The sequence below is a fragment of the Heteronotia binoei genome, chromosome 6 (assembly GCF_032191835.1).
Source record: "Heteronotia binoei isolate CCM8104 ecotype False Entrance Well chromosome 6, APGP_CSIRO_Hbin_v1, whole genome shotgun sequence".
In the NCBI taxonomy this organism is placed as follows: Eukaryota; Metazoa; Chordata; class Lepidosauria; order Squamata; family Gekkonidae; genus Heteronotia; species Heteronotia binoei.
Window position 1 is genome coordinate 84,920,317 of NC_083228.1, and position 18,289 is coordinate 84,938,605.

At 40.8% G+C, this 18,289-nt stretch overlaps 1 protein-coding gene across 1 annotated transcript in view; it reads left to right on the top strand.

Moving 5' to 3' along the window:
* The window catches only part of TSPEAR (thrombospondin type laminin G domain and EAR repeats), a 54,473-nt gene extending 37,064 nt beyond the window's left edge, over window positions 1–17,409 (top strand). Inside the window, exons 6-12 of the mRNA XM_060242035.1 lie at window positions 389–520; window positions 2,361–2,593; window positions 6,637–6,823; window positions 8,921–9,150; window positions 12,018–12,205; window positions 12,490–12,591; window positions 17,111–17,409. Of these exons, the coding sequence (XP_060098018.1) occupies window positions 389–520; window positions 2,361–2,593; window positions 6,637–6,823; window positions 8,921–9,150; window positions 12,018–12,205; window positions 12,490–12,591; window positions 17,111–17,264 (1,226 nt within the window). The 3' untranslated portion in view covers window positions 17,265–17,409. The remainder of the gene's footprint in view (window positions 1–388; window positions 521–2,360; window positions 2,594–6,636; window positions 6,824–8,920; window positions 9,151–12,017; window positions 12,206–12,489; window positions 12,592–17,110) is intronic.
* The last annotated feature ends 880 nt before the right edge of the window (window positions 17,410–18,289 follow it).

Below are 18,289 nucleotides of genomic sequence, written 5' to 3' on the forward strand. Positions count from 1 at the left end.
TCTGTAAGGCTGGTATAACTGCAGTAGCTAAAATCTTCCACACATACCGATTTTTCTTGGTAGCAGATAAAGCAGGTAGCAAATATTTTAAATGTATAGATCACAAGTCAAAAAAGGGGATGCGTATTTTAAACTATCAATTATTATCTGTCTGAACTATCTAGAGTGGTTTGCTAAAACCCAGTACAGATTTGGAAATGTTTGCTACCATACTTCCTTATGTTTTGGTGTGTTTATATTTAAAGGACAATAGAAAGAAATATCTTACTATACAATAAGTATATGTGACACTCTGGTATTAAATAATGTACCACAGAAAGTGTTCATCTATTTCTCTTATCTGGAAGGACTCATTTGCTGTTGCTTTGTTTTTATTGTTATTATTCAGAAGCAGACATGAAGGTGACTTTGGGGTTCAGCCCTCGCTGCACCAAGAGTGAAAGTGGCCAGTTCTGGTTTAATGCTGCTCAGAAAGGACTGTATCTTTGTAATGGGAAGGAGTGGATTTCCTTGATAGAAAGTAAGTGTTGTCTCAATGCAACTGAACTGTTGGCTCTTTTTGGTGTTCTTGAGAATGCTGGCTGGAGGGAGGTATGCTGTGAGTGGAAAACAAGGCCACAAGGTGGAGTTTATGATGGGCATGAATCTGGTTCATTGTTAGGTTCTCATTCTCCCTCCCATGTTCTCTCACACAGCGCACTGAGCTTAAATATAGAAATTCTTCAACTAATTCCAGTTAATCATCATGTAGGAATGCAGGCTCCTTAGCAAACTGACGTTGGTCCCTAACCCAGTAACTTTGATTCTTAACCATAATTAAATTTATGGTTAAGAATCCTGGTTACTGGGAAAGAAACTAATGTCAGTTCATTAAACTCACATTCAGATGTGACTCATTGGCATCAGCTGAAGACTTTCTGTTTTCAATCGCAACATGTTGCATGAGGAGAGAGTGGGGTACAATGGGGAAGGGAGGGCACAAACCATTAAGGAAGTTTGTGCCCATCATAAACAAATTCGAATCTGTTCCTAACATTTACATAGAGGGTATAATATAGTGGGTTCTATGAGTCAATGAGGTAGAGAAACATCAGCTCTTTATTGATTACATAGTAAGGCTAAGCATAAGACTGATGACTGGGCCCACACGGCCAACATATATACACATCAGGGTTCCCGTACAAACACTCTGTTGGTCCATTCAAACCAGTAGGGGGCAGTGATTGGAGTGGGGCAGCAGGAATTAGGATCCTGCTGCCCATTGTTCCCAAGCTCTGGTCGTCTGGCTCCAATAAGCCAGGCAGGAACACCCAATTTAATTCTCGCATGAGTCCACCTACATAACAGAGGGCAAGTCTTGTACCCAAACCCCATGTCCTATTATGTACCATTACATATGGGCAGGGCTTTTTTTTTTTTAGCAGGAATGCATAGGAATGCAGTTCTGACTGGCTTGACATCAAATATGCAAATGAGTTCCTGTTGGGCATTTTCTACAAAAAAAAGTCCTGTATATGGGGTCACATTTATGATCCATTGCTTCTTTTCTGTGAATCAGGAACATGTAAATATGTGTGTGGGAAGAAATTTTAAAAGAGGATTTTCAGTTCCTTGTTATGCAACTTCCAAGGCCTTTGGGGAAAACCATGGCAGTTAAAATGATATATAAACCAGTATAAAGTACAGAGTAGATATACCTGAAGTGTGGTGTTAGGGTGAACAGTTCCACATTTTCTTTTGTATTGTAGGGACAAGCAAGACATCATTACAATGGAAAGACATTTGTTAGGGAGGAAGGGATTCAGAGGCACCAGTATAAGATTACCAGGTGGTTTACAGTGCAGTCCTATGTAGAATTATTTCAGTCTAAGCCCATTGATTTTATTGGGGTTAGATATGAGAAACACTGCAAAGAATCACACTGTCATATAATATTTCTCTATTCATTTACACCCCATCTTTCTCCCAAATGGGGATCCAAAGAGCCTTATATCATTCTCCTCTGCTCCATTCTACAGTAATTTTTTTACCTGATCAGGGTAAAATCAGTGCTTAGAAGGTAAACTTGGACAAAATAATGGTAGGTCAGACAAGCCTGGGAGGGAATTTGGAATGGACAACTGGATCAAGAAACAGGATTACAAAGCGGAGAGGACAAAAAACAACAGCAATGAAAAGCCAAATGCAGATATACCAGCATATTCTATTCAGCCAAGTTTGAAGCTTTCCTCCAGCTTTGTAGACTGCAGGAAGGCTTCACACTTTGTGGAGGAGAGTGGCAGCATACATGTCCTCTTTCTACTGGACCTGACCTGCATAACATAATGATAGTAAAATTCTTGTTCTATGTTACTTTCTAGTCAAAGAAAGGTTGGATTATCTGGAAGAATATCAGAGTTTTGCTACAAATTCTGAAACGATGGGCATTGCAGTCTTTACAATTCCCAAGGTGGGACTTTTTGCAGCAACTGCTAATCGGTACACTCCTCCTGGCTCAGCCATCTACAAATGGACTGATGAGAAATTTGTAGCTTACCAAAATCTTCCCACCTACCAAGCTCAATCCTGGAAATTCTTCACTGTTGGAAAAAAGGTATTTTGTAAATAATCTTCCAGTGTTGTTAGACACTCTGTTAAGCTGCAGGAACTGGGATCCATGGAACATGCCAAAGCTGAATTTCTTCTAAACAGCTTTACAGAAGGTGTACACCAGAACTCCCCAGTTTCTATGTATCATTCATTTGTATGATTTATATTGTACCACTCCTACCATACAAGGCAATTTGTGGAAGTAATAAAACAATAAGCTAAAAAAAAACAGTTGTGGGGTGAGGCGTGGGTTTGTTTTTTTGGCATTTTTGTATATTTTTAAAGTACATGTATGTCTGCATGTGCATGTAAATCTGGAAGTCATGACAACCTCTGATGACTGACCCCTACTGTGGGCATGGAGGATATTTAGCAAGATGGCTGGATAAAGCCTGCCCCTGACTTCCAACTGCTGGTACTCCAAGGTGGTCTTCCATCCAAGTACTTGCCAGAGGCAACCCAGTTTAGCTTCTGAAATTTGATGATATTGGGCTATCCAGGTCAGGGCTATCTAGTATGTTTTTATTCCTCCATTATTTCTAAGGATATGTGGGGTAGGTTTTTCCATCCTCCATTTTCTTCCCACAACAATCTCTTGAGGTATGTTAGGCTTGTTGGCAGAGTGCCTATGCAACAGTCAGGACATTGAATTGATTAAAGGGTGACAAAAGCTTCATTTAGAAACTAACAAACTGGATAGGAATGAGAAGAGATAAACCTAGTTGCCTTACTAGCTGAGTGACAGTGTGTGTGTCTGTGAGAGATAGACAGACAGACAAAGTTCTTGACGGTTCTGCAAGAAAAGCCTAAGAATAGCATTCTATTGTAAGGAAGGTGCTCCATCTAAGCAGGGTTGTCAGCCTCCAGGTGAGGCCTGGAGATCTCCTGAAATTACAATTGATTTCAAGACAACAGAGATCAGTTCTTCTGCAAAAAAATGGGCAGCTTCAGAGACTTATGGCATTATCCCTGCCAAGATCCTTCCCCACACCCAGCTGGCAACCCTACAGTTCTGTCTAGCTAGAGCTTGCTACCCTCTGCAGCATTTTCTTTCTTCTTTTTCTTTGTACATAAGTCTTTGCTGTATTCCAACACGGGGCGGGGGGGGGGGGTTGCTCAGTGAGCTTTATGACTGAGCAGAGATATTTCTGGATCTTCCACCTTCTAGAATAAAATATGCCAATCTTCTCCCTCTTCCCATGATTTCCCACAGGTCATCATCTCATTTACTCTAATAACATATTTATGGTTAAGTTAGGGTTGCCAGCCTCCAGGTGAGGCCTAGTGATCTCCCGGAATTACAACCGATCACCACGTGACCGAGATCAGTTCTCCTGGAGAACATGCTGTTTGGAGGGTGGACTCTGTGGCCCTGTATTCCAATTATGTTTCTCCCTTCTCCAAGCCCCACCCTCCTCAGGCTCCATTTCCCCAAATCTCTGGATATTTTTCAACCTCGAGTTGGCAACCCTAGGTCAAGTGCCTCAGTAGCCTCAGTCTGCATCCACACATCACGGGGTGGTGTGCTATAGCAATCATTCACAGCTAAACTCCCCTGTGTGGACAAGCCAATCCAGTGTTATAGCACAATGACAGCACAACGTCCAATGGTATGAAGATGTTACTGAATGTTCAGCCACCTTCCCATGGATTTATTCTCTCCACATTTCTTTGCAGCTCTCTACTGATCATTATTTATTTTTAAAAAACGTTTATTCTAGTGTAAGCATTTCTGAACCAGAGCCTACTTCATCATGTGCATGAAATGGTCCTCACTAGGCAGACTACATGCCTAGAGAAGTACAAAGTCCACAAGAATTTATGCTAAAATAAAAACTGGCAAGACGTTAAGGTGCTAAAAGACTCCTATTTCTTTTTTTGCTGCAACTTGCATGACTAACACAGCAAAACATGGAATTATTAAATAGACCCTATGTACCAATTAGACCCTATACAAAATGAAAATGAATAATTTGGAAAAAAACATCATGTGGAAGGCATTTTGTTAACAGAAATAGCTCTTGTGAAAGGAAGAAGAGCTTTGCTCAAGATGTTGGTTTTAAGAACACTCTACCACCCGGGCTGAACTCATCTGGGGTGATTTAGCAAACAGATTAAATGCATATGATCTCAAGTGTGTGCAGGGCTTTTTTTGTAGCAGGAACTCCTTTGCGTATTAGGCCACACACCCCTGATGTAGCCAATCCTCCGAGAACTTACAGGGCTCTTAGTGCTGGGCCTACCGTAAGCTCCAGGAGGTTTGGCTACATCAGGGGTGTGTGACCTAATACGCAAAAGAGTTCCTGCTACAAAAGCCCTGAGTGTGTGTAATATACTCTACCTCAGGACTTCTTGTTTCCAGAAAAGTTCAAATCTTTAAGGTAATACTGGACTGTGTACAAGAGCTATTTCAGTTGCTTTCACTGCTAGGTATCAATGGCTTTGTTAGTATTTTGATTTAAAATAATATTGTTAATTGGGTTTACCCGTATCCTTTATAAAGTTTATATATCTGGTACCTGGAATAACATTTTATGGAATACATGGCCTGACCCAACAAAGTAACATTTGTACCAGATCCAGCCCTCATAAGTTCGACACCCCTGCTCTAGGGATTTTTGGAAATCACAGTGGCAGCTCTGTGAATGACTTGATGGGGTCATGGAACAAAAAGTACTTTAGGAGCAATTGACACTTGCTCCTTGGTGTCCCCTCTACAAGCAGGGGCTTAGTTCCCTAGTTTACTGAGAGCTATGGGATCTTAGGAGAGTTGGAAGACATCTTGAGCACTGATGGTGGAAGATTCATGCCAAATCTGATAGAGCGCAATTCAAAGCTTATGAGATAATGGCAAACTTTGAAGTGGATATTCATCTCTACTTTCTCCAGGTAGCCAATTGGAGGAAGAAACTACTCAGTTCTCTAGATCACAGAGACCATTTTTTTACTCATTCCATCTTCCCTTAGAAATTCATTAATTACAAGACTGGGCTAATGTGTGAAAAACATGAAATATGTAAGGACATTGCCAAGTATCAGTGTTTTGCTATTGCTTGTCTGAAGAAAGCCAGTTGCTTATTAGTGGCTTGAATTCCTCTTGCAGATGTTCAACAGCTTGTGAGTCTTGTTAGATGTCTTTGAAGTATGAGAACTCTATGAGTGGTTATGTTTGTCTTTCTGCACCTTAGTCTTCTTCCTTTGCTTTTGCTGGTGTCTGGCTCCAGAACATCAGAATCACAGGAATCATGTTAGGAAGATCATTGAACCATCTCTCAATATACCTTATGCATGAATGCTGAAAAAGTACCCAACATAAAGACAGCATAGGATATAGTCCAGTTCAGCCCCATTAATATCAAAGGGATTTTGCGACTGAATTTATGGATTATGTTCTCTTTTTTAGTGTATCATTGGATAAATTTTAAATCCTTATAATTTATTATTGATAATTCAGCCTAAATTTTATCATGATTCGTATAATTTTATTGCTGTATTGAATGTTTTATTGAGTTTTTTTTTCTATTGTTGAGCCTGGTTGTTGGTTGCTATGGCATTTTGTTGCTAATGCAATAAAGATTGATTGACTGGTGATTATGTTCTCCAATCCAGTGCTGTTCTTTGAAGTATATTACATTTTACTAAGTTTAATGAAACTTGCTCCCAATGTGCAAAGAATTGCAACCCTAAATATTTCTGCTGGTGGTTTAGAAGGCCTATTGAGATAGTGTTAAATTTCCAGATGAATTCAGTCAGCCATTTCATTCTGCAATCTCCCTTTGAAATTTGTTTGTTAAAGGCTGGAAAGTTTTATTTGTTGTTGTGATTGTGGTTGAGCTATGGGGAGGGTTGGGGAAGAGTAAGGAGGACAATCTTCTGAAGATGCCATAGATATGAACTTTGAGTTACCTTATGCTGGCTTACCTGGTATCCCAAACAAGTGATACCATTTTGTTGAAGATGAACCCTATGATCTGTGTGTTTTACTTGATAGTGTAGGTTGTTTTTTTTTTTTTGCAAGAAGAACACCTCAGTTGTTTTGTTTTTCAGATTTTCCTTGCAGTGGCTAATTTTGAACCAAATGAAAGGGGCCAGGAGCTTTCTGTAATTTACAAGTGGAACTACAGAAAAGAGAAATTTGTTGCATACCAGAGAATCTCAACATTTGGTGCAAGAGATTGGGAGGCATTTGTCATTGATGGAGAGGCTTTCCTAGCCGTGGCTAATCACAGAAAAGGTATTTAGGTACTAATGTGCAGTAATACTAAGAAGCATATATGAAATCCCTGTGCTTTATCGCTGGGCAACTCCAACCCAACCATCTGGTTTGCCCTCCTTTTCTGACAAAGACTCTGTACCTTTAATAGTTTCATGATAGGCAGAAAATCAAGAGGTGTAGCTTCTGGCATGGAGATGTAGGGATGAGAATTTTTTCCCCTGTTGAACGTATCCCTATTTTGTATTTGTTGAATGTCTATCTTGCTTTTTCCTGTCTATAAAGAACTCAAAACACCTAGGTATCATCCACCTGATAAAACGCACCCGAGTCCTGCCTCCCCCCATGAGAGAGGATGTAGACTGTATTTGCATATACCACTTTAAAACACTTTCCAGACCCACCAGTGGGGTATGCATGCATGTGTGAAAACCAGAAAGACAATTTTAAATGCACTTGTACAGAATTTCTGAAACAATTGATGTGCCTGCAAGATGGGTAATTTACAAACATATTCTAACCTTCTCGACAGCATGTGCACATTCAACCTTCCTCCTAGAAGTAAGTTTGGCAAGAGGGGATACTGTGGAGAATGGTTATTACTCTACCCAACATTACTTTAACCAACACTTTACTAGACAAGTATGATCCAGGTGGGCAGCCTTGTTGGTATGAGGCAGCAGAATAAAGTTTTATTCAAGCTATAAGCTTTTGTGTGCAAGCACACTTCTTCCGATATCTAAAGAAGTATGTTTGCACACAAAAGCTTATAGCTTGAATAAAACTTTGTTGTCTTAAAGGTGCCACTAGACTCAAACTTTTGGAAGAACAGGCCAGGCACACTTGCTCTTCAAAAAGTCTGTGCAAGCTGCCTGCAGAAGTGTGCAAATAGGTAAACGTTCTGTTAGTATACTCATGAGATGTAAAAAAATGGGTGACTATATTAACATGAGATCATATTTGCTAACCAGTGAGTTCCTTTTTTCATGTCACAGCAGACTTTTCAAATTTATACCTGCAATGTGTGCACTATGTGGCCATGTATTTTAAAAGTTTGCTAACAAGTATATGATGTTTTCTCCACATGTCAGTCCAAGCTGTGAGAGCAAGCAGTCAAGTCTCTGATTTGCACTAGTGACTAAGATGCTAAGCATCTGTTAGGAACCGAACTTGTGGTGTTTAGACTGCAGCCATTTACACTTAAATACCACAGCATCCCTCCAAAGCATATGGAAGGCATGTTAATTTGAACAGAAATGAAGCCTCCTAAAACCTCTTCAGGATCCATAATCAATTATTTTCAGATATTGGACTTTTGAGCATTCTGTGTTGATAAAATTACTATATACTGCCACCCAGTGGAGTCTGTTAGCACAGAAGTTAGTGTCATGGTTTCTGAGTTAACTGTGAACAAAAAGGTGACATGAAAGTAAATTGTCTTAATTCTTACAGTAGCTTTCAGTTATATTCCTACTGCACTTTTGTTCTTGACTCAGCAGAAAAACATAAGTGAAACCTACTGTTGTATTGATCAGAATTTTTCTCATTCAAGTATACTGTTTTTCATACTAGTATACTTTTTCTCATTCTAGTGTACTGTTTCTCATTCTAATATACCACTCTTAGTGACTATTTGTAATCTGTATGCTTGGCACTGTAAAATTTGTTTCAATTCTGAATTATTTCAAACTCAAAAGTCTTATAATTTCAAAATGCTCAGCCAATCACAATGATTCTGTGTGCAGAATTAAATTAAGGAGAGAATGAATGCAGGAAGGAATGGAAGGAATCTACAAAGAACTGTAATGTATGGTGTCTAATCCGTCATTTTAGTACCTTTTACTTTACATTTTCTTTTGGTGAAATCTTCTCAGATAAAATGAATTGTAAGCATTTTCTCATTTTTCTTTATCATATAAAAATTAGAGTCTGGTTTCCAAAAACCTATCAGTAGACTTTGACATGACTGTCATGGCCAGACAAAGTCCAGATATTCAAATCAGACAAGCCAACTTTGTTCCTTTTGCCTAAACATCTTCCTCTCCTCCATCCCTTCCCAATTTCTGTGCCATTTTCATACACACTCTTCTTATACACACTCTTCTTATTCTTCCATAGGGGATAATCACAATATAGACAGTGTAATATATAGGTGGAATCCCAGAATAGGACTTTTTGAAACCAACCAGACCATTCCTACCTCAGGAGCCTACGACTGGGAATTTTTCACCATTGGGCCTTATTCCTTCCTTGTGGTGGCCAACACATTTAATGGAACATCCACCAGAATCTACTCTCACATCTACGTTTGGCTTAGTGGAGCCTTCCAGCTCTTCCAGTCAATCTTGGTAAGATGGTGTTAAACAGGCAAATCAGTACCTCTTGTCTAAGTGCTTGGACAGTGTCTTTCAAGTCATCAGTTTGTATCCATGGTGTGTATGACTTGTACAGGAAGGTGGCACATGGGAAGCAGATGCCTTCTCTGCACAGAGCTGTACTAGATGCTGCTGCAAGCAAAAAAGTGTTATCTTCTCTTCAAGTAAATTTGTGTGAGACGTAATAGCATACCCCAGTCTACATGTTAAGATCAGCAGGGCTAGGATGTGGGTGTGTACTGTTAAATTCTTTGACTGTTGCCCCTGCAGTGTGCCAATGAAAGTGCACATCACTTGCTTTGGATGGGAATGAACATCTCCATGCATTGTTCAGAATTGCATGATTTTGTTCTATTTTGCATGATTATGTTTGGGTCAGTCATTTACTTTAATAGGACTGAGAAAGTTAAGTCAGGGTTATCCTGTGTTGTAGATTGTTTTTGTGAAGATCAACAGCATTCGTTTGAGTATGCAAACTGGTGGTAGGAAGTGATCTATTTGATTTTTATAGTTTGGAATCTGTAACTTATAGAGGTCTTGTTGAAAAAAGTTCCAGCTTTTTGTAGTGTTTGAAATCTCAGCCCCTTCTAGTGCAATTCTCCCCACCCCACCCCATTTTCAGTGGTTGACTTGGCTGTGTACCTTTTGGGCTGACAGTCCCATGAGGATGCTTCTGCTAACCTGAGATACTGGGAAGAAGCACTGCTGCCATATTTTCTGATATACTCCTTGAGGCAGCCAATAAGGAGCTAAGGAGAGTGGGGTGACAACAATGATGCTTTTAAAAAGAAGAGGCACCACCACACCTTATTTCAGAAGCACCTCCAGCTTTTAGGGGTTGAGCTCAGTGTAAGCCAATCCAGCTTTGCAGTAGCCCCATAACCAGGAATTTTTGGGGTGGGGGTGCCAGGGAGGCTGCATCACAGTCAAACAAGCTTCCCCCTGCAATTAAGGAATTGGTGATTTGCAACAAGTACTTTCTGTTTTCTCTCTTCTCCCCCACCCCCACCACCTTCCAAGGAAAGATTCACCCTTCCCTGACTCAGTTGCCTTTGGACTCCACATTTTCCCCTCCCCTTTACTAGTCATTTTCCTTTTTTAAAAAGTGAACTTTCTAAGATGGGTTTGGGGCTTTGGGTAAGGAGAAGAGAACCTAGCAGCTAACAGGGAGTGGGAAAAGATAGTTAGGACTTGGTTACTCGATTTTCACCAAGAGCTTTGTGACTTTGAGGGTCAGGAAAATAAAGATTTGAACATGGCTGTGTGTGAGAGAGAGAGGGTGACAAAGAAAGAAACAGAAAGAGAGATAGATTTGCAACTACAAGTGCCTCTGCCTGAATCCATATTACCATTTCTGTAGACCCTCCCTTCTACCATGAAGTCAGTTCACTTTGCTTTCTTGTGCCTGCTGTGTCCAAATTATGCATTCCTTTTCTCTTCCCCACCCATCCCTTCTTCCCCTGGCTGAGGGAGGCCAGATTAGATGGAACTTCACTGCCTCAACAATATACCTAGCAGAACATTTCTGTTTTACAGACCCCACAGAACTGAATCTGTAAGGGCACTCCACCAGGCTGGGGACTGAGGCAAGATGAATACTTTTTAGGGCAGGGACCATCAGGGAGTTGTTATTCATAGAACACAATGCTCTCTGGGGGGCGTACCAGGAGAGATGGTCCTTAAGATATGTTGATCCCAGACCATGTAGAGCTTTGAAGGTTAGAACCAAAACCTTGAATCTGATCTGGTATTCAACTCAGAGCCAGTGCAGCTCTGGTTGTACATGGTCTCTAGATGGAGTGCTCATAAGCACATGCACGGCCACATTCTTGACCAGTTGGCTAAGTTGGGGCATAAAAGATGGAGGACACTCAGGGAGCGATACAGAGACTGCGTGCTGGCTAGGCACCCTTCCCACCCACTCTCTGATGTTCGGAATCATCAGAGAGCGTGCGGGGAGGGCACCCGGCTGGCACACAATCTCTGTAGCACTTTCTGAGCATCCCCCACCCGGAGGACACTCAGAGAGTGATACAGAAACTGCGTGCCATCCAGAAACCCTCACAGGTGGCAAAATTTGGGCATTTGCCTATGGCACTGGGCCAGGAGGGCCCAATTTGGCCTAATGCCTAATTTGCCTAGTGAGAGGGTCGGCCCTGGCTGTGTGAGTAGAAGAAAGAGTAAATAAAGGTCTCAGGACAGCCAGTGACGAGGATGGGCAAAAAGGGGAATACTGTATAACAGTTGTTGAACACAAGTGAGACATCCCCTTCTAAAAAACCCTAGAGATATGTGCTGGCTTAGGAGACTGGAAACACCTTACTTCAATGAAAAAGCAACCATTCTTGAATGAGTCATAGCATGGGAGGCAGGCCTTCTCTGTTTGGGTTTTTGTTCTTAAAAATCTACCAGGCAACTTATGTGGGCAAGTGCTCACTTTTTAAAAATCCTCCCAAATGGCTGAGGCATTCTTATCATTAGCAAACATTGCCGACACTTGTTGAATAGTGCCTGTGATATGACTTTATATACTTCATCAAAATTTATCAGAGGGAAAGGATCTGATAAAAAAAGCCATTATGATTTGCCGTTCTGGTGCTGGTAATGTCAGTTCTCTTGGTGATGGAGGTACAGCCTGAAGACTTATGGAGATACCATGATTTAATGCTCAGGCTGTTAATGGAAACATATACTTGAATTGTGTGTATATATATACATTCCATTTCTTCTCTGAATTGCAGGTACAAGTAGTCTGTAAGGCTGCTCTGTGTGTATTATTTTGAATTCATCTTTCTACAATTGCTGCACATTTTCTGATAATTTCCACCTGCCTCCTTTAGACTTTTGGTGCTGCTGACTGGGAAGTATTTCACATCCAAGACAGAGTCTTCCTTGCTGTGGCAAACAGTCACAGTTATGACGGTGGAACTGTTGCTCCAAACAACTACTATACCATCAATTCCTCCATCTATGAGCTTAATGTGACTGCACAGATGTTTGTCAAGTTCCAGGATATTCTTACTTACAGGTGCCTCTTTTGCCTGTTATTCACATTGGGATTGTGTTATCCAGACAGAGAATTTAATACATTTTTGCCTTCAGGAATGTTTTGATTCTTTTTCAGATTTTAAGTGCAATTCTAGCCATTAGAATGTACACAAAGACAAAAACATTCAACTCTGAAAATTAAATTAACCTTTGTTTTGAAAAACAAGACTTTCCCGTTGTAAATATGAAATGGAAACAAGATATATTCATTTGTGATTCAGGGTCTGTTGCAATCTCTTCTTGTTTGGTTGGTTTCTGTTGCAGTGCTCTGGACTGGGAGTTCTTTTCAGTGGGAGAAGATTACTTTTTGGTAGTAGCAAATTCCTTTGACGGTACAACCTTCTCTGTAAACAGTATTATTTACAGGTAAGAAGTCATGAGCAGAATTTCCCTCTGTCTCATAAGTTAATTCATAATTGTATCTTCTCAATAGTGAATGAGAACTAGAGAGATTATTTGGATCCCATCTAGATTTTCACAAATACAAAGAGGGGACAATTTTTTGCTGGTCTTCCTTCTGCAAGACACTTCTGATTACTCCAAGCTATTCCTGGGGGATCCCATACCCCCCCCCCCCCGCAATAACATTTTGGGCAGCTGCAGGATGGGGAATTAATGAAAATTATGTATAAAAATCTCAGAGAGATTCAACCCAGAACTACTGTCATTGTTCAAAAGGCAGAACAGGCACTATGGGGCTATCTTGTGGTGTTAACCAATATGGGGACTGATTGTCATCACAAAACATGTGATATAATCAGTCTATCCTCACCCTCTGCTTTTGCCATCGAATGCCAAATGACATAATTGTAAAATATCATAAGGGACTGGAATACTGGAAAGGATCCAGTGGGATATTTATTAAGATTAAGATTTTCTGTTCTTGACTCACCTCTGACAAATGCCTGTCACTTCTGTATGAGTTTTATATGATCACTCCTTCTTGCACACTATTAGCTGACCACTGGCTTTTACATGACAGAACTTTATTTTCTCATACCACAACTTAGTAGTTTTCACTGGAATTTGTTCACACAATCAGTTTTAAGAAATCAAGTGGAAGAACTCAAGGATGAGAACTCAACATGTGTGAATGAGCCCTGAGGTATCTGGAAGTACTGAATCCAAGACTGACCCCATAGAATACCAACAGATATCATTGTTGATTATCTTTTGATTACAATTGCTCAGCTGCATATTTTAAGTTCTCCCCCTTCACCCCCTTTTTGTTAAGCTTTTTCAGGAGAATGTCATTTCAGTTTTGGCTCGGAGACTTGTTGAAATCAGTAAAACAAACCAACTTTGTTATGATATGTTCTTGATGAAGTCATGATGATGGATTATTTGGCTCTAGAACCATAGAATCATAGAGTTGGAAGGGACTCTAGAGTTGTCTAGTTCAACCCCCTGCACAATGCAGGAAATTCACAAATACCTCCCTGCCCCATGTCCCCAGTGATCCCTGATACATGCCCAGAAGATGGCAAAAAAGAAAGAAAGAAAAGAAACCTCCAGGATCTCTGGCCAAACTGGCCTGGATAAAAATTGCTTCCTGACCCCAAAGTGGCAATCAACATTTCCCTGGACATGTAAGAAAGGGCCATGAGAACCAAGCACTGATGCAGCTCTTCCTGCCCTCTGTCATGATCTGCCCAAGTTCAGAGAATCAGCATTGCTGCCAGATGGTCATCTAGCCTCTGTTTAAAACCCCTCCAAAGACAGCCCACTATCTCCCAAAGAAGCCTCTTCCACTGAGGAACTGCTCTAACTGTCAAGAAGTTCTTCCTAACGTTTAGCTGAAAATGCTTTTGATTTAATTTCAATCCATTGGTTCTGGTCCAACCTTCTGGGGCAACAGAAAACGACTCTGCACCATCCTCTATATGACAGCCCTTCAGGAACTTGATGATGTCGATCGTTCCACCTCTCAGTTGTCTCCTCCCCAGGCTAAATGTACCCAACTCCTTCAGCCTTTCATTGTAGGACTTGATCTTTAGACCCCACACCATCTTTGTTGCCTCTGGACAGGTTCCAGCTTGTCTATATCCTTCTTAAATTATGGTGCCCAAAACTGAACACAATACTCTAGGTGAGGTCTAACCAGAGCAAAGTAAAGTGATACCATCACTTTGTGTGATCTGAACACTATACTTCTGTGGATACAGCCCAAAATTGCATTTGCCTTTTTAGGTACTGCATCACACTGCTGATTCATGTTCAGTGTATGGTTTACTAAGAACCCCAGATCTTTTTTGCACATAGTACTTCCAAGACAAGTCTCCCCCCTCCTATAATTATGCATTTGATTTTCCCTACCTAAATGCAGAACTTTACATTTATCCCAATTAAAATTCATTTTATTTGTTTTAGTCTATTTTTCCAGTCTGTCAAGATCATCCTGTATCCTGACTTTGTCTTCTATTGCATTTGTTACCCTTCCCAATTTAGTATCATCTGCAAATTTAATAACCATTCCTTCATCCAAATCATTTCTAAAGATGTTGAACAAAACATGTCCTAGGACAGATCCTTGTGGCACTCAACGTCCCTCCTTCCCAAGAGGATGAAGAACCATTAACAAGCACTCTTTGGGTGTGATCTGTCTCTAGGAAGAAATAAATTTTATTTTATTATTTCCCGTAGCATTTTCCATGCTAAGCTAACAACTCCCTGGATTTCTCCTTCTCCTTTAAAAAACAGATATCTTAGCTTTTCTCCAAACTTCTGGGATCAGGCTGGACCAATGCTGTTTATTTTTTTGATAATATAATGTACATTTTCATGGAGAGGCTGTTACATACAATTTGTTTTGAAGGTTAGCAATATGAACCTTAGCCAAAAGAGGCAGGAAATGAACCTAAAGTGAAATTTGTGTACTACCGAACAATAGCAGTCTTTCATCACTGGGTCTTGGACTCCATTATCCCATAGCAACACTCTGCATACAGATCTCTAAGCTGCATGAAGACTCACAGAGTGAGAGCTGCCACACATGTAGGTTCTACCCAGTTCATCTGTTAGAGCTGTGCATGCATAGTTCCATACAGAAAATCAGCAATTGCATTGATCAGCTGTTCTGAAAGGGAGATTGAGGGCTAGATTAAGCCTCTATCACTTCCCACTAAACAAACTAATAAGCATGGTTGCTGATTTTTCCAACAGGGTCAATGCTACATAGTTCTCACAGTGGTGCATGTGCCCTGTCAGAATTGTTCAAAATCACTTTTGTATCCTGCCTCCCTTCAAAGAGCATAGGGCAATCAACAATGAGTTGTTCCATTTTTATCCCCAAACATCAGTGCTGTGCCTGAGGCCATTCATTGAGATGGGGATGGGCTACTTATTTCTACTTAACTTGGTTAGCAGCAGAGCAGCTACCCTATGGTACTATACTCCTCATGATATGGAAAGGAGGTCCATTTTGAGGACATGGTTCCAGTAGCTATTCAGCGCATTGTCTTTTTCTGCATAAGGACAGCTCTGCTGGACCGGACCAGTGGTCCATCTAGTCCAGCATCCTGTCTCACACAGTGATCAACCAGTTTCTCTGGAGGGCCAGCAACAGGGAATAGAGACCAAGACCTTCCCCTGATATTGCCTCCTAGTACTAGAATTCATAGGTTTACTGCCTCTGAACATGAAGGTTCCCCTCAGTCATTATGGCTAGTAGCCACTGATAGACCTATCATCCATGAATCTGACCAATCCCCTTTTAAAGCTGTCTATTCCTGTGGCCATCACTACCTTGTCTGGCAGCAAATTCCACATTTTAATCACTCATTGTGTAAAAAACTATTTCCTTTTGTCTGTCCTGAATCTACTACCCATCAGCTTCATTGTATGCCCTCAAGTTCTAATATTTTGGGAGAGGGAGAAAAAGTTCTCTTTGGCAACTTTCTCCACCCCATGCATAATTTTATAATCCTCTATCATATTTCCTCTTATTCATCTCTTTTCTAAATGGAAAAGTTCTAGATTCTTCAGCTTTTCCTCACAGGGAAGGTGCTCCAACCCCCTAATCAACATGGTTTTCCTCTTCTGTATTTTTTCTAACTTTATGATGTCCATTTGGAGATAAAATGACCAGAACTCTACACAGTAGTCCAAATGAGGCCACACCATAGATCTATACAGGAACATTAGAATATCAGTCATTTTATGTTCAGTTCCTTTCCTAAAAATCCCTAACACAGAGTTTGCCTTTTTCACTGATGCAGAACACTGAGTTGATACTTTCATTAAGCTGTTCAGTATGACCCTATTTCCCCTCTCAGTCTCAGCAAGTTCAGGCCCTATTAGCCTATACTTTGTTGGGTTTTGTCCCAATGTGCCTCACCTTACAATTACCAACACTGAATTTCATTTGCCACATTGTCACCCACCCTCCCGATTTGTGATGATAGTTTTGGAGCTCTTCAGAGTCAGTCTTGGTTTTCACCATCCTGAATAATTTGGTGTCATCTGCAAAACTGGACACTATACTACTACTCCTCAATTCCAGATAATTTATGTATAAATTAATAGTGTTGGCCCCAATACTGGTCCTTGTGGGATCTCACTGCTTAATTTCCTCCAATGTGAGAACTGTCCATTGATTTCTGCTCTTTGCTTTCTGTTATTTAAACAATTATTAATCCATAAGAGAACCCATCCTCTTATCCCATGACTGCAAAGTTTACTCAGGAATCTTTGTCTAGGATATAGCATGTCTGAGCAGTGTGTCCAGTGATAGGGAATATTGTAAGTTTTCTGGGCGAAGGGTTTCAGCTATCAGTTTCTTGGGATAAGAAAAATAACCATGTGGAGATGGTAGAGGGAAGAGAATTGGATTATTTTAGGTTTGGGGCTCTTGGGCACAGAATAACTGTCTTTGTTTCCACTGCAGATGGCAAGGATATGAAGGGTTTGTAGCAGTTCACCATCTTCCAACATTTGGCTGTAGGGACTGGGAAGCCTTCAACACTACAGCTGGCTCTTACCTCATGTATTCCAGTGCAAAAGAACCACTCTCCAGGGTGCTGAAGCTGAAAACTCTTTGACTTGGAAAGAGATAATTTCATTTGGTGCAAACAAGGAACAAACCTGGACTTGTGAGGAACTACTCCAGTGACTCAGGGCTAGAACACAGAATGCTGTAACTTGGCATCAGTGCAGTGGATGTTAGTGAGGCCACAGGATAAATGCTTTCCTATAATAATAATAATAATAATAATAAATTTTATTTGTACCCCGCCCTCCACTGCCGAAGCAGGCTCAGGGCGGCTAACAATACGATGACCAATGGTCCTAATGACCAATCCTAATACCACTAGTGTCAGTGTGCGGCTTTTGGCACTGAGGTTTTAGCTCTCTCCCTTGTTTTAAGTATCCTATTCCAGAAGTGGGCTAGAAATATAAATTCTACCAGTCCAATGGTACCACTGAACACATCAACTCAGGCTTTCTCCTTTCTCACTCACATAGCCACACACCCCATGGACTGTATTGCATATTCCAGGCCATGTGGAGCTGCTGATATAATTTACACCCCCTTGTCAAATTGCGTACCTTTATCCTGGTGGAAGCTGGGTTCACGTAGCTGGCTCAAGGCTGACTCAGCCATCCATCCTTCCAAGGTCAGTAAAATAAGTACCCAGCTTGCTGGGGGGAAAGATGACTGCAGAAGGCAATGGCAAACCACCTCGTAAAAAAAGTCTGCCATGAAAACATCATGATGCGACATCACCCCAGAGTCGTAAATGACTGGTGCTTGCACAGGGGACTACCTTTATGCCCCTGGTTATCAATCAACAACTTAAGACATATGCAACAATTATTAATATTTATACTGACCCCTTCCAGTTCATAAGTGCGTAGATTCTTCCAGCTGCTGCTTGTTCCTTAAAGGTAAAAAGAACGTGTGCACCTTGTTGACAGATTCTAACCTACTTGCTTTTAACAGTCCATTATGAGATCCAATAAAAAAAACTGAAGCTATGACATAAATTGTGGAAGATCTGAGGGACGATTCCTCAGAACATGAGGCTTTGTAGTATGTTTCTGTGCGGGACCCAAAGAACCGGCT